Source organism: Halichoeres trimaculatus, unplaced genomic scaffold (genome assembly GCF_033239565.1).
Source record: "Halichoeres trimaculatus isolate MK-OKI-2021-1 unplaced genomic scaffold, fHalTri1.1 fHalTri1_scaffold_6, whole genome shotgun sequence".
In the NCBI taxonomy this organism is placed as follows: Eukaryota; Metazoa; Chordata; class Actinopteri; order Labriformes; family Labridae; genus Halichoeres; species Halichoeres trimaculatus.
Genome location: NW_027437184.1, coordinates 17,919,100 through 17,944,425, shown reverse-complemented (window position 1 = coordinate 17,944,425; position 25,326 = coordinate 17,919,100). Strand labels below are relative to the sequence as shown.

Genomic DNA, 25,326 nt, shown 5'->3' with positions numbered 1-25,326 from the left:
GAAAGGAAAATTGAGTCACTCACAATAGTTAATTTGCAAACAAGACACAAAAACCTTTAATTTAAATAGGAGGAAAAAAATCACATAAAAAACTGTACAGAACATTGAACAATGACTTAAAGTTCTTAAATAAAAGACCCCTCTTCCAAAATAACTAAAACAATAAAATGTTAACCAAGTGGGATGGTGTATGATACATTTTGTGCAAAAGAAGTTTGAGCTGATTCTTCCCAAACTGCACGTTTCAATGTGAAGAGTGCCCCTCTCCACTCAGCTCCCTCCTCTGATGGGTAAAAGAGTCCCTCCCCTAAACCTTAACATAGTGTCTTTGATGTAAAAGAACCCAAAACTCCAATAATAATAAAATAGATTTATATTTTAAATATATATTTATATACCAAACATGCTGTACATAATATAGCTGAGATTAAGAAATCCCTTTTTATTGACACCCAGGTCTGTCTGTGAACTTGTGCTTTCCTCACTCCCAGCAAACATAAAAATGATAATCATATAAAAACAATAGCACTCCCTGTTGCTTTGGATAAAGGATGAATAAGGAGAGAAAGAAAAACAGAAAACAGCACGGATCAGAAAGTCTGTTTTTCCTGAGTCGAGGGAGTTACAAGCGTGTTTTTTGAGGGGGATACTGTTGCACTTTTCACCTGTCGGTGCTTCTTCACAGCTGAGACTGACAGACATCTCCAGGTTGCTGAAATAGATTTTAAAAAAAGGAGCAGCTTTGAGACCTTGGGTTAGATTTTGCCAGAAGCTCAAAGTTGAGGGGAGAAAATAATGCTACAAAAAAGGATTTAAACAAAGAAATGGCAGAAAGCAAATCCTCTTATTAACGTCGGTGTGACCCAGTATTTAACTCACGTCACTTTAATTTTTTGTAATCCTCATTACAGTTTCCTCCTTTAGCCACTTAGCTCCATGGGGGAAAGCGATCTCCTTCCCCATTTTCAACCCTGAGAAGACTGACCTTCTCTTTCAAGTTTCCTACGGGGGGGGGGGTCTCCGCAGAGAGATTATTTGCAGAGAAAACCAGCATAACCTGGTGTTGTCTTGTATTACGTTTTATGCAGTAGCAAGAATTATATCAGACTGGGCACACTGGGATAAAGTAACCATGGGTTAAACTTTTGTCTGTAGTAAGTCAGTCCTCCAGCTTCTTCCTTTGTCACGTGATCTATTTCTATTTGTCTTTCATAGTGGGGGGGTGGTGTGGGAAACAAACCAACATCAAGTGACTTCTCAGGAAGTACTTCCAGTTATTTCACTCAAAAAAAGACCAACCATCGTGAGATGATACGAATGCGATGACATCAAACAATAGGGGAGGGAGGGGAGGGGAGGGAGTCCACGGAAGGCAAATTCCCAAATTCGTTACATCAGCATACAATATTGACAAACCTTGTTAAAGATATCTGACATAAGACAATAGTATTCAAATAAATAATCCACCTTTGCTTTCAGTATTTATTCAGCTTTGTTTGTTTCCAACTAAAACGCTGGATTAACTGTTGTAGAGACAGTAGTAGTAGTGGGTATATTAGCAGTAGCAGGAGATGCAGAAGCAGTAGTATAGAAACAGGGAGGGAGAAAACAGAGCCCCCTGCACAAAGCCACCTGGGTCCCTGCTAATGTGAAAATCATGAGCTGAGTGGGTCTGATCGAAGGGGGAGGGGGTTATTGATCATCCAAAGAAAACAAACTCAGTGCACCTTTAACACCGAGCAACTCTTCAAGTAAAGTAAAAAAAAAAGGACATTCCACTCACCAAACGAATAAAGGCTTTAAGTTTCCAACACTCCAATTTTGTAAGTTTGTGATCAACACAATTTCACAGATTGGACTTTTTTCCAACTGGATCCTGATCCGAGTGCAGCAGCTCCACCTGAACTCATCCCAGGTTTTCACTTTACTAGTCAGATTCAGGACTCGTACTCGAGCCTACGCAGACTGTAAACTAACGGTAAAGCACCACATGTTGGCTGGGGTGGAAGGGAGTTTTCTTTTTGTATTCCCTGAATCTTGTTCCAAGACAGGCCTGTCGAGTGTTGATGTGGTCAGGAACCTCTGGAGGAAGGAAGCGGGGAAACAAAGATGACAGTTTTGGTGGGATGTTTCTTTTTCCTCTGGTTGAACATGATTAATGTGCAGGGAAGAAGATGATGCCGAGGCTCCTGAACTTGATCAACGTGTTCTGTTCAATATTGTTTGAAGGGTCAGATGAGTGCAGTAATAAACGGGGAAAAAGAAAACAAGGCTTATTGTGGTTTCCACTTATCCTTCACCTGCAATGACAGCAACTTTTTTTCTTTATAAATTGGTTACATGAAAAAAAATCTGCTGCAGATGTCAAGTGAGAGAAAGTCGGAGTCAATCCTCTTTCCTCCAACATAGAAAAATAATCAATCCTCAAGCAAAACATCCCTTTTCATTGCACTGGCCTTTCTGGCCTGTCACTACTGTTCCAACCTGAAGGTTGTCCATAGAGACACTGTGTGCCTTCATCAGAGAAAACGAGAACCGCATCAAGCCCGTGAGTCGTGGTGAAAGCTGACTTTGGCTGAAATCATTTCATGATCTGAAGTGCATCAGCTCAGCATGCGATCAGATGTTTCACTCCTTTGGCTGACGAGGAGAGGGTTATGTGTATCTAACTGAATCTATCCAGCGCTGCAGCTGGCTGTAAGAGGATTTATAAATGGTGTTTAAACTGAGTTAAAGGAGGGATGATGGAATGAGTCCCAATGGGCTGGAATGAGTCTGGAGTCTGGTCCAGATTCAACCGCCTAATGTGCTTTTGCTGTGAGAGTGTAACCCGGGGATCCCGGTGCAGACTCAGCGCAGGTGCTCGAGTAAAGGCAGCTCTGTGGATTCCTCTCGGGGAGTGGGGGGGTCCCCTGCATTCAGCAGGGTGGGGTCCAGCGTCTGAGTGGCTCCAAGGGGATCTTGTGTCAGAATGGCCTCTTGTAGAGGTGCAGGAGCAGCAGGCTGTGAAAGATGAGAAAGAAAGATGCAGATTAGAGAAACTTAAGACTTTCACGTTAAATGGGGAGAATATTTATTACCAGCATGTCTTTAGACCAACAAGTAAGAATAAGCTCATACATTTCTTTAGGTTTCATTTGAGTGAGGAGTCAACCAATCAGCCTCACCTGTGTGCGTAAGGTCTGAACAGGTCCTCCTTCCTCCACTGCAGCTGGTCCGTTGAAGCCCTTCCTGCCTGAAAAACTCCACTTGCCAAAGTGACTCTCATAGTGAAGTCCACTGCTTTGTCCAAGGCTGAGGCCAGCCCGCTGGCCCGCTCGGTGCCCCGAGTTCTCCAAGAGGCTCACTGGGCAGAAACGCTCTGAACCTGGCAGAGGCGGGGGAGCCATGGAGCTGCTGAAGGAGAGCTGGGAGCTGGACAGCTGCTGGCCCAGGAGCCCCTGGATGGAGGATGTACGCTGGAGGGATGTTAGCAGTCCTGCCTCAATCCTGCCCTCGGATTGGCTGAGCAGAGCTAATGGGAGAGGCTGGGGGTGATGAGGCCAGCTCTGGGTTGGACCTAAGGGGTTGTCTGTACCTTGAAGAAAGAAGTAATTTCATTTCTTACCAAAAAGTAGAAATAAATAATTATATTTTCCATACAATACAGCAACAGAAAAGCAGGTAATGAAATGGGTTTTTTTAAGAACATCTTATTATACCAAACCAAAGTGCAGATTATCTTGAAGGTCGTTTCTCTACTGATCTGCATTTTTACACAACCCTGTTTTTGTAACACTTGTCTTTCCTTTTTAACCAATGGTACTAATCTCAGTTAAATGCCACAAGATTAACCATACTCAATCTGAGAGTAGCTGGCAGCAAACAGATGCATGTCTGTGCTGCACATTTTCCTTCAGTCGTGACAATGAAAAAACTGTTGTGCACACATGCAGAATGGCCAAGTACTGACTAACATTGTACTTGTAACTACAAATGATGGTCACATTGGATCAGGGTCATGGATCAGAAATTCTGTGAGGTCTTACCCATGGAGGGCTGGACAGTGGTGATGTGGGGCTGGGGAAGGCTAGAGGCAGGTGTACTCTGGGTGGTGTGAATGGCTGGGTTGGTGGAGATAGAGGTGGAGCCGCCTCCACAGTCTGAGTCCTCAATGTTTCCTCCGCTGTTACAGCCAGCACCACAACCCTTCTGTAACCTACGGAGAGACAAATATCAGAGTGTAGGCGTTAACACCCACATCCCTGTCCCTTTTGGTGTTGTCACATAAAGCTTAAGCCACGTACCTGTCCCAGCTGCTGATGAGCCAGATGTAAATGTTGTGTGGGCTGACAGGTCCTCCCCACACAGACCGGAGCTGGCTGTGGCCTCCAGCGTAAGAGGTGGTGAGGGGAGACACATAGATGGGGTAGCCAATGGGCTGGTCACATGAGGAGTTGATCATGTTCCTGAGGGCCTGTTTAGCGTTTTGAATGCTGCCGCGCTCTGGGTTACGGTTACGCAGAAAAACCAGCTCCTGCTGCTGCCCTGCCCACAGCCCACGCACACACTCTCTGTTCACCTGACATGAGCACAAAGGTAAATAGACTCAATACAACAGCAGAACACTCATCTAGTAAAGGGTGGGACAGAAACATTCACTCATACATCAATGATAGGGCTGGGTGGGTACGATATGCTATTCTCATGGTTCCATTCAATAATCATTTTGTGGGGGGAGGGAGATTCTATTTAAACTGTGCTTCTTTGATATTTACCATTTTTGCAATTTTTAGTTTGCTTTTTTAACACCAGACCATGTGAAAAAGTTGTATAATGATGATAATGAGAAATATTTCACCCTCTGCTGGAGAAAAGTGGTAACTTTTTCCAACCCAGTTTATGAACAAAGACTGGAATGCAGAACTTGAATTAAAAAAAACAGTTTTTTGACAAAGAATCCCAATTTCAATATTGCCGAACAAGAAATTCTGAAATATCAAATTTTGATTTTTTTCTCCCACCCCTAATAAATAAGCAGAGACAGTAGGTACCTTGATGACTCTGAAGCTGAGGAACCTCTTGTTGAGCATGATGATCTTATATTCGTCGCTGCCATCATCCATGATGTGGCGCAGTGCAAGCAATGAAGGCATGTTAGCTAGAATAGCACTGCGCCACACAGGGTCACCCTCGTGAGATATTAACATCTTCTCCTCGTTGGCAGTGATGGCGTCGTACAGAACCATGGGGTCCTCATACTCATCCGGGGATGTGAAGTGATCCTGGAGGATTTCAGATTAGGTTTGTCTTAGTGTCAAAAAAAAAGTATTAATCAAACCTGAGAGCCTTTTCAAGCAAAGCTCTACCTGATGCAGTTTCAGGGACATCCGCACGCCTGGCGCCACGACCCGATTCAGGAGGTCCATATCTGCGAACACCCATTCATCTCTGGGAGATGTGATGCGAAAGTCTCCTTTGAAGAGTGCATGGAGGCCATAGAGGAATGGCTCCAAGCTGAAACGGTGTTAAATCATAATTACAGAGAGTCTTTGTATTTCAATACAGAAGTAACTTGTCATCATGATTCAAATGATAAAGATAGTTGAAAAATGAAATGTATTTATGTATTTAGGTTCCAGAACATGGGTGTATTATTTGACTCATCCACAAAAAACGACAACTCATTTATGTAATTTGCAGTTTTCAACTTCAAAAATTTACATTCTTTGCCTAAATTAAAATGAAGAAAATGGCAATTTTTTCTTTATTTTTATAAATTCTCTGCTAAATACTTATCATAATACAAATGAAAACTCAAATTTTAGAATAAAAATGCAGAAACAGAAATACAAATGCATTATATTTGATGTTCATTTAAAATTCTGTCATCCAATTTGTATTCTATATTTGCTCTATAAAGTTGCATACTGTATGCCATGATTCAAATGAAAATGACAAGACTTGTTTTCTAACTTGCCATGCTAAAAAACACTATTCAAACCTACTTGAAAACGAAATTGCAAAATGGACAGCGCAGGAAAGTGATGTCATACCGCAGCTCATTTTACTTTTAAGTAATACACCCACGTTCTGAAACTTTAAAAGCATTTCTGTTATTGCATTTTCATTATCAAATTAGCCCTTTCTTGTTCAGGAAGTGACATAGAGCGTTAAAGTGGAAGCCTGCAGGTTGGCTCAGTGTGGCTTACCTTGCAGACATGCTGTGGGAGGCTGTGCCCAGAGCTCTTCTTCCAAGAATACACAGCCCGAAACACAAGTTTACAAGAGGAGAGTCTCTTTCACAGGCCACCGGCTGCAACAGCAGAGGCAACAGAGGCAAAAATTCAAAATGACACATAAAAATGTTTTTTAACCACTAAAACTACTTATTCTACACTATTAGGTTTTACAATTTTTGTGTTTTGCGGGGCCACTTAGCATGAAACTATGTTGCCCTGTTATTATGGACAGCATATCCAGACAGGACAAGCAGCACCTGGCCTGACCTTTAGCTATTTTCTGTTATAGTTGAAACAGTTCAGATCAATTATTGTCTCTTGAAGAGTCATGCTGTGAATGGCTTTGTTTGGTCACAGCTCAGCTAAAGATCAGATTATGAAGTTGGTATAAGAAAGTTGTTGAAGACTGACCGTTTGACGCCTGCTGTTGCAGTACTGAATCCAGTCCAGGTAAATCATGCAGAATGAGGAGGGGGTAATGCCTGAGGCCCTGTGGTCATAGTCCTCATCAATGTTCAGGTTGAAGGTTGGGTCACTGTCCACATAGTTAGGCCCAAGACAAGGTCGCAGTGCTTCCTGAATCGTCTCATTTGTCAGCCACTCTTCTAGCTTAGAGGATCGGCTCACATAGTAGATGATGCTCTGCTCGAGGGGGAAATAAAACACAGATGTGAGTCATCATTGGCTAAAAAATGAGGTTGTAATCATGATAAGGGAAAGAAAGATAGATCATTTAAAATTTTAAGTGACACTGGCGTACCTTGACATAGTAAGTGATGAGGATCTTACGAAGGTCAAATACTTGCAACATGGATGCTGCATTGTTGTCGCTGATGCTGTAGCCCTCTAATACGTACTTAGTGGCAGCCACCTCCCAGGCCAGCCAGCGCTGCCCAAAGGCAGCATTGAATGACAGCATGTGTGGGAGGTGACCGGGCTCACAGCAGCAGCAGCCCTCGTCCTCCTCCACCCCCTCTGTGATGGCCTCTACCTCCCTCTGCTGACAGTAGGTACCTGCACACATTAAAGCAGATACAGCATGAGTGTACATGCAAAAAGCTCCTCTGTGTATCGCTGCAAGATTTCAATCTGTGACACATACGGCAGAATTACCTTAGATTTAACATAAATTAAAATAATTTTCACGACTAAATAAGGGACAAGGGACTTTATGAATGAACAGTCTTTTCTTTTGCATAGAAATCAGAATGTTTATTAGAGGATCTTGATTTTATTGTTTTAGACATTAAGGCCCTGCTTTAGTGGCAAGTGACAAGTTCCTTTTGGAGAGTGACGCATAGCCGCTCTCTTTTTTAAGCTTCTTGAAAAATCTTAAAATAAACCACACAGAGAGTGATCTTATTTTCAGTTAGATAAAAATAAAAACCACCACTTTTTGTGCCACCTTAAGAAGTGGCACAAAAAGTAATTCCAAAAAGAAATGAACTAACATTGATACAGATGGGTTGCAGCATTTAAAACACAAGCTGCAAGTGTTACAAGCCCACATCACCCCCTGTTGCTGACCTCTGAACTCCAGACCCCTCAGCTGGAAGGTGACCAGGCCGTTGCCGATCTCAATGATGTGCACCAGAGCGTTGAGGTAGTCCGAGGCGAGGATGAAACAGTCACCTGTGGTGTAGTTACCCCAGCGACCGAGTAGCAGGTCTCCACACAGGCTGTGCTGCAATGAGCGTGTGAGGTGCTCATAGAAAATGGAGTTCAGGTTGTTGTCATCAGCTCCTGTACACAAAGAAAAGACCACAACCAGGAGTTACAGCACCAAAGTAAATAAGAGAGCTGTGGACATGTTGGAGGGTATGTTAGAGCGTACCTGGGTTGCGGTCTAACTGAGTAGCGAGTCTGGTGTTAGAATGATCGACGCGTTTGGTGCTGTAAATATAAACAAATAGCATTAGGGCTGTAAAAAAATACAGTTTATGATATTCCTGCAGAGACCGTAAGTTTCCAATAACACACTTGTAGTCTCGTTCCCAAAACTTCACAGGTCTGGTGTACGAGGTGACGAACACAGCGCTGCCCAGGACAGGATTGAGAGGGGTGGAAAATACAGCAGAAAAGATGGCTTGAACAAAAAGCACAGCAGAATCTGAAGAAACCAGAGTTAAGGATATTGAATTTGATGAAGAACTTTTTCCTCTCAGCATGCAGAGTCCTAAAGCCATCTTCTGGGACAGATAGAGTTTGTGCTGCCCCTGTATAAGCTTATCTGGTATAACGTGGACAAGACAGTATAAAGAGACATTAAATCAATGAAGCAAGAGGATAAGTGCGCGCCCCACATATAGTTTTTAAAAGCTACCATCTCTATAACAGCAGTCACAGGTTTGATTTCCAGTACCGACTCTTTGCTGCATGTCATCTCCCACTCCTCACATTTCTGTCTTGCTTCAAACTGCCCTATTTATAAAAGACAAATGCCCAAAAGGTCATTTTAAATAAGTGAAAGTCTGAAGGATACGGGGCACGGCGAAGGGTTGAGCAAAGGCGTGGAAAGCAGAGCCCCATGTGATCTGCCAGGGGGCGATGTAAGTTAACACAAAACGTAGCTTGTACAACAGGTCCCACATCTGAGAACACAGAGGACAAATACATGAAGTGAAAGTTCAAAATATTCTTAAATCATAACATGTAAAATCAAATATTTCAACTATTCTCCAGTTATTGTTTAATGTTTTGATAAGTTGGGTTTTTAGCTCAAATAATACACATGGAGGTGCCCTGACAAGTATTGGTGTATAAATTGATATACTTTGAAGATTTTCCTGTACTTTGAATGCATTTTTGATTTTTTTCAGAGATATAATAATAATTTGAGATATTTGGATTGCTTTCATCTTATGCTTTAAGCCCAAATAATCAAATATAATAATTTACTGAGATGCATCTGTGGGCCATGTTAAGTGTAACGAGATAAAACTTTCCACAGAACAATAAAATGCATTTCTGTGCTAAAAACAAGTCTGATGTGCACATTAGAAAGAGATTTAGTTTAATTCCAGTTGTGATGTGTGTCTTACCTTGCTGAAGAGAATGGACATGAAGTAGTAGTCGATAAGGAAGGTCTCTGAGAAGTGTGGATAGTCAAAGTGGAAGAAGAGCGTGGTGAAGCACAACGTGACGTACTGGTGTGAGGGGGTGCAGAAAGATGAACGCAGCAGCTTCATGCCTGCTATTGAGATGAAGAGAGCCCGGCTGCTGCAGGGATCGAGAATGAGAGGATATCAGTGACACGTGCTGACAAAAGCAGCTCAAACTTTACACCGTGGAAAGACATGAAAGGCTTACTAGATGTCAAGTTCTTTGTGGTTCTGGCCCACAGTCCGAGCTTCTGTCGTCAGGGAGTTCAGCACGACGGCTGGGTAGATGAAGTACTTCTCCACACACTGCAGCCACGCATACAGCTTCTCAAACCACATCAGCTGAGCAGCGTCTGTAGCAAACACAGAGAAAAATAATGTCACAAAGCTGCACACTGAACTTTAACCTTGCTCTCTCTGGTTCCCAGTGTGGTGTACTGCTAGTTTTTATCAGGTACTGAGCATAGATCAAATAAATCAGTTTGTTGCCTTTTTTAAGTTTCAATTCAGCTATCAAAGCACTCATGTTGGGTTTTAGTCTGTATTTGATAGTCATAATATTCTCCTTAGTTTCTTGAAACTGAATGCACAGCTTATCATTGAGGAAACCTCTAAGGCCCTGCTAGTGTTGTTCCGTGTTTTGTCTTTGAAAGCTTGTTAACTATATTATTAGACGTCTTTACCTTGTCCTTGCTTCTTCTCCTTCTACAGTCCCAGTTGTTCATAAAATAGGGTTTCAAAGAACAATCGGACTCTCACCTCGGACCTCAAACTGGCTGTACTCTCTAGAGCGGAGCACAGGGTGAGCCAGGCAGAACCACGGCAGCTGCTTGCGGAGCTGAGGCAGCAGATAATGTGTGATGAAGCCCACAACTCCAGCCAGGATGTACAGGACAAAGCTTAAAGCAGGCTGTGGTTGGAAGGAGGAAAGATGGGAATTAGCCCAATCGTCCTCTGGGAAATGTGTTGTAAGAGAGAAAGAACTTAAACCCTGCACCAACTGACTTGAAGAGCGATGAAAACTGTGCTGGCACTGATGGCGAAAGTAATGACGGCCATGAGAGGACACATGACAAGGTCTGAATGTAAGATTTCTTTCTGTAAAGAGACAGGGAGAAGGCACAACACTTTAAAATTACAGACACAAAGAAATTAAAGCTGTCTGTGCAGGCGAGTAAGGAGTGATTTGTACCACAGAGTTACGCAGCTTCTCTGGAAGGGGGTCCTTGATCTCCACAGGGGGTTCTTCAGGAGTTCTGTTTTCCAACTCTGGAAATAACTTAGACCGGACCAATGACCTGATGAAAATGGTACAAAAACATCCAAAAATGAGAACATTACAAAGAGCTGAGGTGCAACATTAATGTCTGCACAGGCCACACACTGAGAGCAGCTTGTCTACAGCTGAGCAGCAGTAGCATCAGTCTTCCAGCAGTGTCAACAAAAGGTGTGTTCGTGCTCATTTCTGTGCGTGAATCACTTGTGTTTTGGCAGTGCTCAGCACAAATTACACAACATGTAGTTACATTACTAGATAAATTTAGGAAAACAGCCATTAACAAAGATGTCTCTCAGGTTGCTGCTGCAATACAGAAGAAAGCTGCCCTGATTTCTTCCACCAGACAGTTGACTGAAAAAATAACTGTAATACATTCTGCAGGGTTAAAATGTGAAGCAAAAAAATTGGAAACCCAAAAAACAGGTTTGCCACTAAATATATAACTTTGTTTTTTTGCAAAGTTGCAATTTTCTCTCTCAAGTCTTTATATTTTTCAGGTATTAGTATTCATTTTATAATTTACAGGGACAGTGCATCTTATCTAACATTTCTGTTAACATGCCAAAAATGGTACAGTGATATAGGCCTATCTTGACACACAAAATACTAACCAAAGGATGGTTGGATCACTGCTTTGGCGGCTGAGGTGATAGGACAAGGCCAGGAGCAGGCCACAAAACACAGAGAACAGCACTGGCACATGGGCGTCCCCCCACGGTGCCTGATGGAAAGAAAAGTTAAGAATAAATCTTAGATAGGACTGTTCAATCCACTAAGAAAGCCTGTTTTTAGTTATGAAACTCTGTTCTTCTTACGTTAATAGCACCGAGGCAAAATCCATACAGCAGAGCAGCCACCAAAACACTGCGTATGAGGCTGAACAGAGATGAGAGGGGGCTCGTTGTGGCTGAGAAATGAAACACAAAAGGCGAGATTCAGTCGGTCTTTTTGTAGATACATGAACACTTCCTGATCATTCTGTCTCTGCTGACATGTTCTTACCAGTTCCACCAAACACGTGCATGTCAATCTGTTCCAGCAGACACATCACAAAAGTATTGACCTGAGGTAGCAGCCCAAACAGGAAAATGACCGGGAAACACAAGGCAAACACTGCCAGACAGGAAAGAACAAAAAGAGATGTAAGGCATCTGCACAAAACAAAAGATGCTGATGTTTTTAAGTCATGTGTTAAAACTAACCGACGAGCATATCTCTGACACAGAGCAAAAAGTGTGCAGAGAAGAAGGTGACACCGTAGAGGGAGAAAGGTTGCAGGCTGCCAGATCGCCCAGACAGGTCAAAGATCCAGATCATCACACAGCACAAGCAGAAGTAGACCGGTCGACTGTACACAATGATCCAGTTATGGCCCTGAGGGGTAACAGAGGAGGACAAGGTATTGTTACAGATCAACTGCAAGGTGAAATGCACGGCTTTCATTGGCGTTTTAGAGCATATAAACACATAGAAAATCAGTACTCACATGCATGGGAGAAGCTGCATCTGGCTGTACACTCTAAAACAAGACAGGCAGCCATTAGACATCATAAAAAGAAAACAAAACAAGAAAGAAGTACAAACAAATAAATGGTTAAACAAAAAGATGCAATTCATTAAGGCAATAAAATCCAGAGGAATTGCACCTTAAGTAATGAGTACTGGCAGCTTGCAATAACCAGGCAAAACTGGAAGACCCAGATGTCCCTGAAGAAGCCCTGAAGCAGCAGGAGGAACCCCAGGAAGGCCACCAAACTGGCCAGCACCACAGCAAACACGTTCTCTCCCACACGGCGATTTCTGCAGACAGATGGATGAAACATCAACATAAGCAAAAATAATAATAACTGAATCCCCTTCTCAGATGTTCTATAGATAGTTACCACCATATATGTATTATCTTTCATGGCCCTCAATAAAAAATACCTTTTACTCTGTTGAAAACCTTTAAAACTGAGACAGAGCTTAGATATAGAATTAGGACCCACTACTCTGTTCAGAGCTCTCAAAGGAACACAAGAACAGAGTGCGACCAAAAAGCATCTAAACACACAGACCAAACCTCTAAAGCATCAATGAGAAGCTCTCTCTTCACACAGAAGCACTGTGGTTTCAGCCTCTCTTGATAAACAACACAAATGCTTGTGCGTGATTTAGCCAATGATTGCTTTAGGTTTGTCTTTGTGGACAGCTTTCATAGAACATTGGTCGCTCTGCTTGCATTTTAAATATTCATTTGAAGTATCAAGACGCCATCAGATGGTAAGCTCATTCTATTTATAGCTACCGTAATTTCTGGACTATTGGGCGCACCTGAATATAAGCCACACCAACTGAATTTAGAAAGAAAAAAAAATAAACATTTATATGCTGCAGTTCACTATAAGCAGCATGTTGTACATGCTGATATTTACATGTGATATTTACTCAGAAATGGGTCAGCCCGATGTTTGCACCATTGCATTTATTACCCCAAAATATAAGGATAACAAACCCAGGCTAATATCTGGCTCCTTTTTTTATCACTGAAACATTATTAGTACATGCCTGTGCAGATGCCAGATATAACTCCTGGGAGAATTGTGTCAGAAAGCTGGCGTAAGAGCCATTCAGGAGGATGGATTCCTTCTGCAGTCACAGCGTGGTCTTATCCTGGATCAACAACCATTTCTATCTGTTTGCTTTCTCTGACCAAGTCCACAAGTGAAGTGTAATTATGTTGAAAATTTCTGCTGTAACTTTTCTAACCTGGACACTGGATTACAGCTGTCGGAGCTTGTTAATTTAAATTACATCATTTGTAACATTACAGGCTGAAGTTGTGCATATTTTTGTTCTTGCTCATTTATTTATTAAATGTAAAGCAAAAATAAGATGAAAAGTAATACTGGGTCTACAATAATTATTTTGTATTTCATTTAGGCCTATATAGTTTCTGCAGGCTTAAGATAAACCCTAAATTAGCACAATTCTCAAACAACAATGCCCAAAATATTAATATTTATTTCAAACAAAGGCCCCCCAACATGAAAATAAAGTAGGTCTTTGTCTTTCTGTAGATTTGAAATAAACTACTACGGTATGGCGGTGTGACCATGCATTTTCTTCACCTGTCCTCTTCCCATGTTTCTCCTCCTCACTGCAGGTTGCTTTGTTTATCTCTCCCTTTGGAGATCATGGGAGATCATTGTTGCTAAATGAGTACAACCCAAAGAGCGCCCCCTTGCAGCCGTAAAAACAGCTGCATTGTTGTTGCAGGGTTGAAAGTGTGTGAGAAAAATAGAAGCTTATATGGTAATTACGGTAACTTTCTTGTCTGGGACCCCTTTTTAAATATAGTATTGCTTCACTTTCTAAAAATAGTGGTAGAATTTGGTCAACATAAATGAATAATTAAAGCAACGCCCTGTTTGGAGTTTTCAGCCACAGGAACAATGTTTTCTTAAATAACCAAAGGCATTAAGAAACAAAAGGATATAAGGGATTATACTGCACTTCAAATACAGATATATATTATTTATCACATTGGTTAAAGGTATCAGAGACAACCACCAGCAAAGTACTTTGTTTGTTTCAGAGAACATGAGCCCAAACAAAGTATTATTTATTTCTTTTTGACTCCAGCAGTCTGGCCTACCTGTCCAATAAAGCCAGAAGAGCCAATCGATCATATCGAACCCTGAGCCACTTCCCGGGGAGCACCCAAAAGCGATAGTACTGTTTGGGTTTGGCTTTCTCCTCGATCATCAGAGTGTTTTCCTGAGACTCTTGCAGAGACTCGTGATCCAGATCAAACTAGATAAAAAGTGATAAATGAAGGAAGAAAAACAACAAGGTCAGCCTGCGGTAAAAAGAACCGTGACTTATTTACTTAATCTACAAAATCAAACTTTAACGAATCCTGACCTCGGGCATTTCCAAAGGCACCCTGCGCACCTGCATACCCTGTAACACCACAGGTCTGGGCTGGAGCATAGACAGAACTGGAGCTCCTTCCTGGACCTCAGTGGAGGTGAAGCTTGAGGACTGGGACTGTCTCTCCCTTTCCCTGCAAGGAGACATTTTACAGAATCAGTGATAAGAAGCTTTGTGATGGATTTCTTACAGTGAAATAATATGATTTTGACAAAAAGGAAAATCAATCACTTACTGTACTGGGTCCTCGTACCCTCCTCCAGCAGGTCCAAATGTGTAGGACCTCTTTACTCCTGTTTCGAGACAAAGTAAACCTTAAGAGTAAAACTGGACACAATGCATCAATAAAAACAATATTTTTTGGTCCTTTTGACTACTTCTTTAAGTTGATCAAAGTTGTGAATTCATAGTTTTTGTGGGTTGAGGACTGGAAAAACTTAAAAATACTAACTCACCGCTCTCATCATAGAAATAGTGCACTGCCCCCTCTGATGTGTCGTCAAAGGTGGAGGCCTCATGGATACCACTGCGGGGCAGTAGGAGTGAGGAGGCAAACTGTAAGGCTGATGGAAGTGTGCGGGTCCGAGAATGGGAGGAGGTTCGTGCCCGCTGGAGATCCTGAAGGCTATGGGTTTGAACACAAACGTTCTAAATGACTTGGTTTTAAATTAGATTTTTAGTTGAAAGCTTCTCTGTTATTCTTTTAGAGCTATATTTATGCAACTCAAATAATTTACTGTGAATATTAATTTCTTGTCAAATCAACATAAATTTTGCATGGGACCCAATTGTTTTTTGGCTTCATTATTCTTTCAACAGTTTTTCCAAAACGTTAGTAGTTGCTTTGACTGCTCTGCACGTAGAAAAGACTGGGGTAAAAAATGGTTTAGTTGAGGCAAAGCATTTGCTCTTTTTCTTTTCACACTTACCTGGGAGGAGATCCCATAGTGGATGGGGGCGGTGTAGGGTTGCTCCCAGCATTGTGTCTCCTGCGGATGGCCTGGGTCCTCTTAACGCTGCTGACTGAGTCGTGTTTGCCCCCATCTTCTGGAGCCATGGCTGAGAAAGAGTTATCAGTTACATCAGTGTGGGGGAATACATTACAATGTCAGTGTACAATATTCAAAACAACATCACAGCTCGTAAAAACACAAATCTCTGTATCAGTGGTACTAACTCACTGACTAAACATAGTGTAATGTAAAGCTAATAACTATTTAAACCTTTAACTTTTATCCAGGCATAAAAGTCACAAACCTGTCTGCATCAGTAAAAGTAACTGTGGTAACAATTAAAGAACAGAGTTAAAAACTAGCGCTCAGAGTTTACTTCATAAACTTGATGAGAAAATATTGAAATAATGTATGGTACACTAACGTGGAATAACAGTCACACTGCTTTTTTACAGCCTCCTACAGTGACTCTCCAGGGACATACAGTTCAAAAAGGCAAAAACAAGCAAAAACGGGACAGAATGTTACCTTAGCTTTAGCAACTCTATGGCTTAAATGTCAGCAGTGTGGAAATATATCAAACAGTCCAAAAGCCATACATGAATACATTTATGCAGAGCAAACTTCTTGCGAGGCCTTCAGACACTACCAGATAATCCTAAAACAACATGCAACACAGTTCATTGACAGAGGAAAGGCTGCACCAATGTGACTGGGCTTTAAAAGAACGGGTTAACATGCATGGAAAGAGGTCACCCAAAAAGCACAAAGAAGAAGGTGTGACGCAGTCACTGGATTCAAGCTTCAACCTGAGTTTTGTATTTCAAAAAGTCCTTTAACTTCCAAACTATTACAACATTAATTTGTTTTTTAATAATTTTGGAGATCTTCACACCATTCTTTTGATTAAGTCTGTGCTTAGTCACATTAGGTTTGCTGTATCACTAAGCTTGAAATTGAGTATGCATGCAAAATATACATGGGTGTGATTGTATGTGTGTATTACAGTCTACAACCAACTTCTTATATCTTTGTTAAGACAGTAGCTCATACCTCTCTTTATTTTTAAAGTTATTTTTCAGTCTTTTTATGCCTCTGTTTAGTGCGGACAGTAGGGATGGGTACCGAATTAGGTAGTTTTATACGTACCGACCAAACTCTGTCAAAAGTTCCGGGTACCGATTTATGTGAAATCAAAAGGTATCATGTTAAAGTACTTAAATGCATCCTTGTGACTGTGGGAGAGTGGAAGAGAGAGTGATTGTCCATGCTGTACAAGATTATATACTGGAGAATAAATATATTAAATTAAAAAGAATTAACATTTTATTATTTAAAAAAACTGATATTTTTTACCACATAAACACACAAAAGTACTGAAAATTGGTATTGTTGAGTACCGGTACCGATTGGGTATCAAATGTGAAAGGTCCCATCCCTACTGGACAGGACATTGGACAGAGGAGGACACAGGAAAAGGAGCCACAGGCTGCCTGGTCAAGGGCTGGCCTCGTTGGGCATGTGACCTCACTGTCTGTCCCTGTTTTATGTGGTTCAGTGAGGATGCCATGATTTGCTCCATTGTGAGGGTGAATTAAGTGGGCCCTCCAGACAGAAAGTGACATGTATTGTTAATATATTGGAATATAATAAAAATAACACTTTCGTTGGACTTTTTAGGTGAATGTGGCTCCTACTAAATCTAATAAGAATTCTTTGTACGAAAATTAACATGAACATTCATCTTGATTGGAGTTTTTGCAGAGTAAACGTGCAATCAAATATCTCTATTTTAAAACACTGTGTACCATGGCAAACATAATAACACATTAAGTGACATGCTCCACCATTTAGTGATAGAAGAGGAGAAAGAAGAAGAGATGAGAACAGAAAAAGTTGGAGAGAAAAGGTAAAGGTTATGAGGCTTAGATGCCCTACACACTCCCGTGGTGTATGAGTTCTGGTTTACATTTGTTTTTAGACAAAGTCATATTGCATCGTCTGCTGATGTGTTCCAATGTCACTGAGGTGTCTCACCCCACAAAAATATAACTCTAAAAAGTAGGGATGGGTACCTTTCACATTGGAAACAATACAGTACTGATGCCCGATACCTGGCAACCGCTATCGGTACTCAACAGTACCATTTTCTGGTACTTTTTTGTGTTCATGTGGTAAAAAATATCAATTTAATAAAACTTACTAACAATAAAATCTCAAATTTCTTTAATTTAACATATTCATTCTTTAATATATAACCTTGCAATGCTGTGTCCAGCATGGAAAATTGCCTACTTTTCCACTCCCTCACAGTCACAAAGATGTGTTTAGGTACCTAAACATGGTACCTTTCTGATTTCATGTGATTTGGTACCAGGTACTTTTGACAGAATTTGGTTGGTACCTATAAAAGTACCTAATTCGGTACACAACCCCAGTAAAAAGTTGGGCTGGCACGATATGCTTTTCTTGCTATTTGATTGTATTACGATTTTTGGCAAGCCAATTCGATTTAAATGCGTTTCATCGATATTAACAATTTTTCGCAATGTTTGGTTTGCTTTTTTTAACACTAGACCATGTGAAAAAGTCAAATGATGATGATAATCTCTACAGACTATATCAGAAGACATATTTTCCCATGAAATGCACATGACGTGAGTCAGAGAGAAACAATTCTCTCTGCTGGAGAAAAGTGGTTACTTTTTTCTTACCCAGTTTATGAACAAAGACTGAGACACATGATTTGAATTTATAAGAAAAAAAATATTTTGACAAAAAATCCTCATTTTGATATTTTCAAACAAAATCCCTATATCAATTTTCAATTGTTTCTCCCACCCCTAGTAAAAAGTGTTTAATGTGTGAAGCATAAATACGCAAACTGATGTCACTGACTTAATATCCATTATCAAATACGTCTGAAACTAGTTCTGCCATCTGTTTCTGTCAACTATGCTGACTTTGAACACTCACCTGGTACCATATTTTAACACTCTGAGTCTGCCAAACCAGAAAACTCACTCAGCTCTCATTGCACAAAGTGTCTTTTCCCCTCGTACAAGGAATAATTTTGCTTCTGCTCAACAAATGAAGATCTTCCTGTGTTTGAAAAGTGTTTGTGTTGAAAAACTGACTGGTGCTGATTTAAAGAGCCACTGCTGTCTGGTCTCTGCACCCCCTGCAGCCAAGAGTATGTATGCCCCGATGTTGGAGTAAACATGAGCCGCTGCTGCCAACACTTCTTGAAATCATGACTAAGTAGTAAGTAGCAGCTATTTCTCTTCATCTAAAAATCTTCCTCTTGCTTCTGTCATTTGTAAACTACAAAGATGAGTCATGACTCTGGAAACTAACAGCAATTTAGAGTCGGTAAATGATATGTTTATTTTCACATTTCTGACTCATTGAAGCCTCAACAATAATGTGATGAGAAATCACGCTTTTTCAAACAACTTAACATGTTCACAGCCAGGGACTGCACCGGGACTTTAACATCATTACATCTGATTACAGTGTTTGTCAGCACCAGCTTTCCCTTCAAATATAATACTTTTTTAGTTTCTTGGGCTTAGTTGGTGTTCAGCAGCAATGAAAGGGAACTCTGTTTAGTGATTTTTGTTCTTCAAATATTAATCTTGATGTTTAAAGGATTTTTTCAATTTGCCGTGTTGTGCTTCTTTTTATCAAAGGTTTGTTGAAACTGTGGTGCAATCCATGAGGTGATTACCAAATTGCTGGAAGGGAGATATGCTCAGAAAAGGGTCATATTTTGTATATTCTTGATCACCTGATCAAGATGATGTAAAGTGCAAATAAATTATGTCAATTTGTTATTAATGGAAAATGTCTGCCTTAGATTTTCTGATTTAGGTTTTCCTCTGAATGTTGCACATCATTTTAGACTCCCAAGACTTTGCCTAACTAGTTGGATTCACCACACAAGCTCATCATGGGATTCTGCTTTCACTGCCCTATAAAACTTCGGATCATTTCATTAAAGAAACACTTGTGCTAATCGATAGGATAACTTACCTCCACCCACAGCTCCCTCTTCAACCAGCTCCTCTGCCCTCCAGCCCATCTGGTTTCCAGTCCAAGAGCCTCCAAGAGAATCCAGACGATGATGATGAGTGCCAGGGAAGCCGTCAGTGTGAACAGTGCGGGCTTCCAGATCAGACTTGGAGATAGTGAGAGTGCGAGGTGCAGGGGTGGAGGTGGAGGGCATTGTAAGTAGAGTTGAGGGCAAAGCTGCATTGTTACTCTGGCCTCCACCTGCCCCGTCCATACTAAGCACTCTGGCATGAGTTTTAGCACTCGCTGTGCTTGAGGAGCGCTGAGCAGCACGAGAATGTGAGGGGCCAGCAGGTTCAGGTAAATCCCCTTCCCGAGGAGTAGGCAGTTGAGCAGCAGCAGGGAGCGGGGAAGTAATGCCAGTGTTAGCGAGGTCCGGGGAGTAACAGGAGGTAGAGGAACTCGAGTCGTCGTCATCGTCGTCATCTGAACTGTATCTCCTCTGAGAGCCAAGACTAGAACCAGCGCTCATGTCGCTTCCATCGTCTTCATCACTGGAATCCTCAAACAAACTTTCACTGTAAGCCTTGGCCCCCAGTCGGTTTCTCACTGGGATGTAATCTCTGTGTTGTCTATGATTGTGATGACGCCTGTAAGAGCCACAGTCAAAACTACTACTCCCTGCTCCTGCTCGCCTTCGTGGCGCTTTCCTTCGGCCTGGCCTGTGCCCTACACTACCACCGCTGGCCCGCAGCAGCTTCAAGTCTTTGGGGCGCACAACCTGCTGGGCTTGCAAAGCAGGCTGGTCAGGCAGCAAAAAGGGGGTAGAGGATATGGGTAAAGCAGGTTCAGAGCACACTAAACCCAGGGCCAGCCCTGAGGGCACTGAATTGGCTTGCCTAGGAGGGGGTAGAGGAGGAACTTGGACAGTTCTGTCTAAATCACAAACCTCTGAATGACCACTACTTGAAGGGGAAGAGTTCTGGAGTGGAGGGGGCTGTGCAATATCACAAAGTAGAGGAGGCAAATCCTCTCCTTCAACAAGTGTCCTGTCTAGCCCCTGATTGAGGGAGAATTCTTTGGAGGGGGAGCGCAGTAGTACACTGTCTGACAGGTTGTCAGTATCACTGCCACCCTGTCCTGCTGGGTCCTCTGTGAGTCTGGGGACACTGGAGCCTATCGCTGGTGCTGAGCCAGGAGCCTGTGCATCTGCAGGCCTCGGCTGGCTGGACGAAGGACTTTCCAGCTGAGTGGAGTCAGTCTTTTCACTGCGGTAACTGCTAACAGTGCTTAGTGTCTCACGGTCTGTGGTGGCACCACCTGCACTGAAACAGCTGTCTGTTGATCCAGCAGCTAGCGCCACCCCACTGCGGCTGCCAGGGTGCTCAGTCCCTGGCGCAAAAGCCACAGGATCAAGGCCCAAACCCAGGAGATTTTCACTCAGCTCCTCACTTAAGCTGCTCTTTATGAGTGGGCTGAGGGGAGTATCTCCTAAACTCTCAGACTCAACAGAGGGGCCGAGGGGAGAGTAAGCCCCCAACCCATTGTCCTCAGGACTCTGTTGAGACAGTTGTTCTGGTAGCTCCTCCACTTCCTGCAAATGTTCTTTCTCACCTCCATCTTCTTGACTGGAGGGTGACGGGGGGATAGACAAGCAGTTTCCAGGTTCTCCAAACCCAGTCGACACTCCAGAAACTCCCATGAGAGCAGGGAAATCTCCTCCAAGAGCGGCAGCAATGCAGGACTGGACCACACTGGGTGCCCCTGTACAGTAAGAGACCAGAGTCAGACTGGAATGCTTCTGAAGGCTGTAACACTGAGTGCCTGTTTATGTGTGCTGAAAAGTGGAGGACTTACTAATGGTGTCCTGGGAACTCTGGCGTAGGATATCTCGGTGAGCTGATGTGACAATCACATTATTGCTTCCTTGTTCCCGCATTAGTTCTCTGATATCTACAATTTAAAGAAAAAGCAATAGGAAATATTTCTAACAAACTAAAATGACATTGGTCCTACATTGTGTTGTTGTCTGAAGATAGTCTAGGAAACTATGGATTACATTACACACCACTTCATAAAAAAACACCTGTCAAATTTTGTACTAAAACTAAAAGTTAATACATTTACCTTTAGTTCCTCCTGAATCCTCCAGCTGGGGCAAGAACTCCTAATGAATAAACCAAAATCTTCAGTTATCTCTTCCTCAGTCTTCGTCAATACAATTAACGGTGACAGTGGAACAGTGTAGTCTACATGGTGATAATAAAAAAAGGTATTGCTCACCGACACCTGATTCAGTCCAAACAGAGAGTGTTGGGAGCTGCAGCGCACAGGGGGTGTTGAGTTCACTTTTCGAAACACAGTCATCTCCACTCCAACATGACTATCCCTGTGAAAAAAATCCACATTCAGGACATTTTCAGCATTCATTGTCATCTCATCAATTATTCCTGATCCAGAAAATACTTTTTACCTGTGATGATTCCCATCGTGTGCACCTGATCCTTCATCTCCATCCTCTGTTTTTGGTGCTTCAGCTGTGAGAGAGGCTTGCTTTTTCTCCACAATCTCCCCCAGGTCAAACATAGCATGTAACCGGTAGTTCACCACTTTGATGGCTGTGAAGAAGACAGCCACCACAGCTGAGTACACGCCTGCTACAACCAAACTAGGAGGAAGAGCCTGAGAAAGAAAGAAGAGAAAAACAGAATGAGTGTGAATATGAAAGGGACGAACATTTCAATCAGTCAGGGATATTTATTTTTTGATAACGGTTGGAAAATTGTTTAACCTAAAAAAAGATTAAAAAGTTAATAGGCCTTTGTGCTGATCACGGTGAAAGTTCCTCTTGCTTCTCTCATGAAAACTGTGGTCAACTGTAGTTAATGTATTTGGATACCATTTCCACAGATATTTGCTTTGAGAAGATACAGAGGTAATATAATATGAAAGGCCAATTAATTATACTTAAATAGAAGACTTCTCATTGATAGTTTGACAATTCTGAGCGGCTAAATTGTGCAGGGGAGCAATGAATATTGTGGCAGATTTTTGCACTTGCACAGGTACAATCACAAGCAAGCATTCTGGTCAAACAGTTACCTATCTTGCTGAATACAATTCTGCGTACACCTTTTCTTTTAATTTTATTAGTATAACATAGATTTAATATATGCCCTTATATTTTAACTTTTGCTGCTACTTGTTTTCTTGTTTTCTTTTTAATGTTTTACAATTTCAATCAGTAAGCACTGCAAGGGACCAAACTGGCAGATGATGCCACTGTTGTTCTCTCATCTGTTGTGTCATTAGCTTTAAAATTAAACAAAAGTTTTAACTGCTTGATTACAATAAAAAATGTGTGACTGTATGCTTGTACTCAGTAAGACCTTCATGTACATGTATACGCTTGCAGTCAACTCTGCTAGACAAATGTACTCACCATGTACAGCAGAAAGGGGAAGGCAAGGAGAAATATCCACAGGTAGAGATGGAAGCAGTTTGAGAAGGTGCTCTGATGGGGGTCCACATACCATCCGCCTGTCAGTGAAGCCCACACCCCCTGTCGCAGTATCTGAAGAGCTTGGGAACCCATCTCTACCTCCAGGATCAACAAGAAGCAAAAATGCTTCTCCCAAGGCTGTAGCTCAAAAAACTGTGCAGCAGTTCGAGCCACAGTATCTTGTGTCTATGATGGCACTTCCATTTGGGATGGCAGGATAACCAAGACGGGTTCATCAAGAATAATAGTTCTGGGTCTCAGATATGTATACTTCAGCAGAGTTCAAGAGTCCTTGCATATTCTCGTGCCAGTGTGTGCTCTCTCCTTGCACCGATGTTGCCACACTGTAGCCTAATCCTTGTTGAGTACTCAGTAGAATGACTTTTTGGCACATTGGTAACCCACTGAGTGCATGAAAACACATTCATCTGTAAGAAAGAGCAAAAGTGGTTTGTTTTCTTCTGTGGAGCTACATGATGAAAAATACATTAAATTTCATTTGATATCACAAAATATTTTTCAATATCATATCAGAAACCTGTCAACTGTTCAGCACCTTCAGGATGTCTTTTAAACGGCCCAACAGTACTTACTTCCTTATGATCTATGTTGTGATTTTGAGATAACAGTCGTCTATGGTTTCAAACTGATCTTGAATTATATCAGAAGATCCCAAGATGTGATCATTTGTCAAAGTGTCGTTTATCATGTTATTACCAGAGAATATTGTGTCAGCTATTGCAGGATTGTGTAGTTTAGCTGATCACTTAAAACAACGCTTAAAAACGTTAAGCAGACACTTGCACGAATTAAAGTTATTAAATTAGTGTACCGTTAGTCGGATGGCGTTTTCTATCAAAACAGAGCAAATGGGAGGCTACATAACAAAGTAGATACATTTTCTGATTTAGACAGGATGACAAAGCTCCATGTTTTTATGTACAGGCCAGTGCAGTGCTAGCAAGATTAAGTTTTCTGATTGACATTAGCAAGCTAACAGATAGTGTAGCCTAGCTTACTAGCTCTCTCTGCATTTGTGGTAGGCACAAACGAAACTGTTCAGCTACCATCGCTTCAGTCACTTCGATGAATCCGCAAAAATAATCCACAGCAGCAGTACGCTACTGCACACCCACTGACAAACATTTAAATAATCAGACTGCTAGTTACCGGCTAATGCTAGGCCGCGTATAGAAGCATTTCAACCTGTGCTATGTCCCTGTCGTAAACTGGGCAATTGTAACGCCAATCTACAACCTCATCCGCTGAAAGCTAAGTGAGCGTTAGTTGCTCGTCATCCAACAGTGTTAGCCTAGCTTGGCTTGAAATATTCAACAACTATGCTCAGGGTTAAATGCTTTCACATTTGAATCCTTACTATTAGCATTAGCTGTCCAGCTTGCCTCATATCCTCCTTCCGCATCCAGTCCTTACAAAATCTCAGAGCTCTCCTTCTCCAGATGCTAGCGAGCAAGCCTGTCCACAAAGTGTAGCTTCACTTTTTGTTGGCGTTAGCTGACAAATCATTGTTTTCTGAAAGTCTCTCTTCGTCTTTGGCTTTGAAGGTTGGCTGTCATGTTGTGGGAGCGGTGGTCCTCTTTCATGGTGAACGACAGCTTTCTTCTTTTCATAAACGGTGCCTCTGTGAGAATGTTTCAACAAGCTAGCTAACTGATGAGCTAGCGCTAGCCAGCAACTAGTTGACACACACGCTCGCACGCACGCACGCACAGAGAGCGATCAAGCGAGAGAAAGATTCCCATGGCGCTGATTGGTCATGTGCCCTGACGTCATGGGGATAATATTTTTGCAGTAAAAAAAACAATTCTAATGATGATAATGACACAAATATGTGAGATCAACTCACTGAGAATCGGAAATATAGTGCTCAACCATTAGCACGAAAGATGCTTGCTGGGGTTGTTTTTTTTTTTTTTTTTTTTTTTTTTTTTAGTAAAAGTAAATAGTTTTACAGCAGTGTTTTTTTTTTTTTTTTAGCATACACAAGGTAAACTTAATTTAGGGTATATAAATGATTTCCTAAAATTATAATCTGTTTTTGTTTCTGATGTATGCCTACACACAAAGATTTTGAACTACCATTGCTGTTAAATCAGTATTGTGGAAATTAAAATGAAATTCATAAAGAGAAAAACATGGTGAGCAAACAAGTGCAACGAGGACTGTACAAAATGTGAAAAAAAAAAGAAAATCCTTTAACAGGCTACTCTATGTAACTGGAGGTTGCTGGAAACAGCATTGTATTCAGCACATAGTTTTCAATCAGTGATCTTCTATGATAATAGGTGTATGTGGAAAGTGGTGTGCTCTCAAGTCATAA

General features: G+C 41.7%; 1 protein-coding gene across 2 annotated transcripts; it reads right to left on the bottom strand.

The window, feature by feature from the left end:
• Positions 1–102: 102 nt before the first annotated feature.
• LOC141791380 (pecanex-like protein 3) lies at positions 103–24,701 on the bottom strand. 2 transcript variants are annotated; one of them, XM_074671795.1, is made up of 36 exons: positions 24,364–24,701; positions 22,926–23,413; positions 21,957–22,165; positions 21,767–21,872; positions 21,611–21,650; positions 21,341–21,436; positions 19,505–21,247; positions 15,446–15,575; positions 14,972–15,141; positions 14,752–14,809; positions 14,508–14,649; positions 14,239–14,396; positions 12,248–12,401; positions 12,088–12,120; positions 11,804–11,975; positions 11,604–11,714; positions 11,417–11,508; positions 11,213–11,322; positions 10,515–10,620; positions 10,328–10,420; positions 10,082–10,232; positions 9,531–9,675; positions 9,263–9,440; positions 8,704–8,812; positions 8,202–8,331; positions 8,056–8,114; positions 7,749–7,964; positions 6,982–7,235; positions 6,633–6,863; positions 6,192–6,295; positions 5,349–5,496; positions 5,034–5,264; positions 4,287–4,561; positions 4,029–4,198; positions 3,168–3,577; positions 103–3,003 (listed from the first exon to the last, which is right to left on the bottom strand). In XM_074671795.1, exons 2-36 carry the CDS (start codon positions 23,076–23,078, stop codon positions 2,851–2,853), a joined length of 6,840 nt encoding a protein of 2,279 aa, XP_074527896.1. In that variant the 5' UTR covers positions 23,079–23,413; positions 24,364–24,701; the 3' UTR covers positions 103–2,850. The 2 variants fall into 2 exon arrangements, with proteins under 2 accessions (XP_074527896.1, XP_074527897.1); XM_074671796.1 differs by having other exon boundaries at positions 24,389–24,701.
• Between the last annotated feature and the right edge of the window lie 625 nt (positions 24,702–25,326).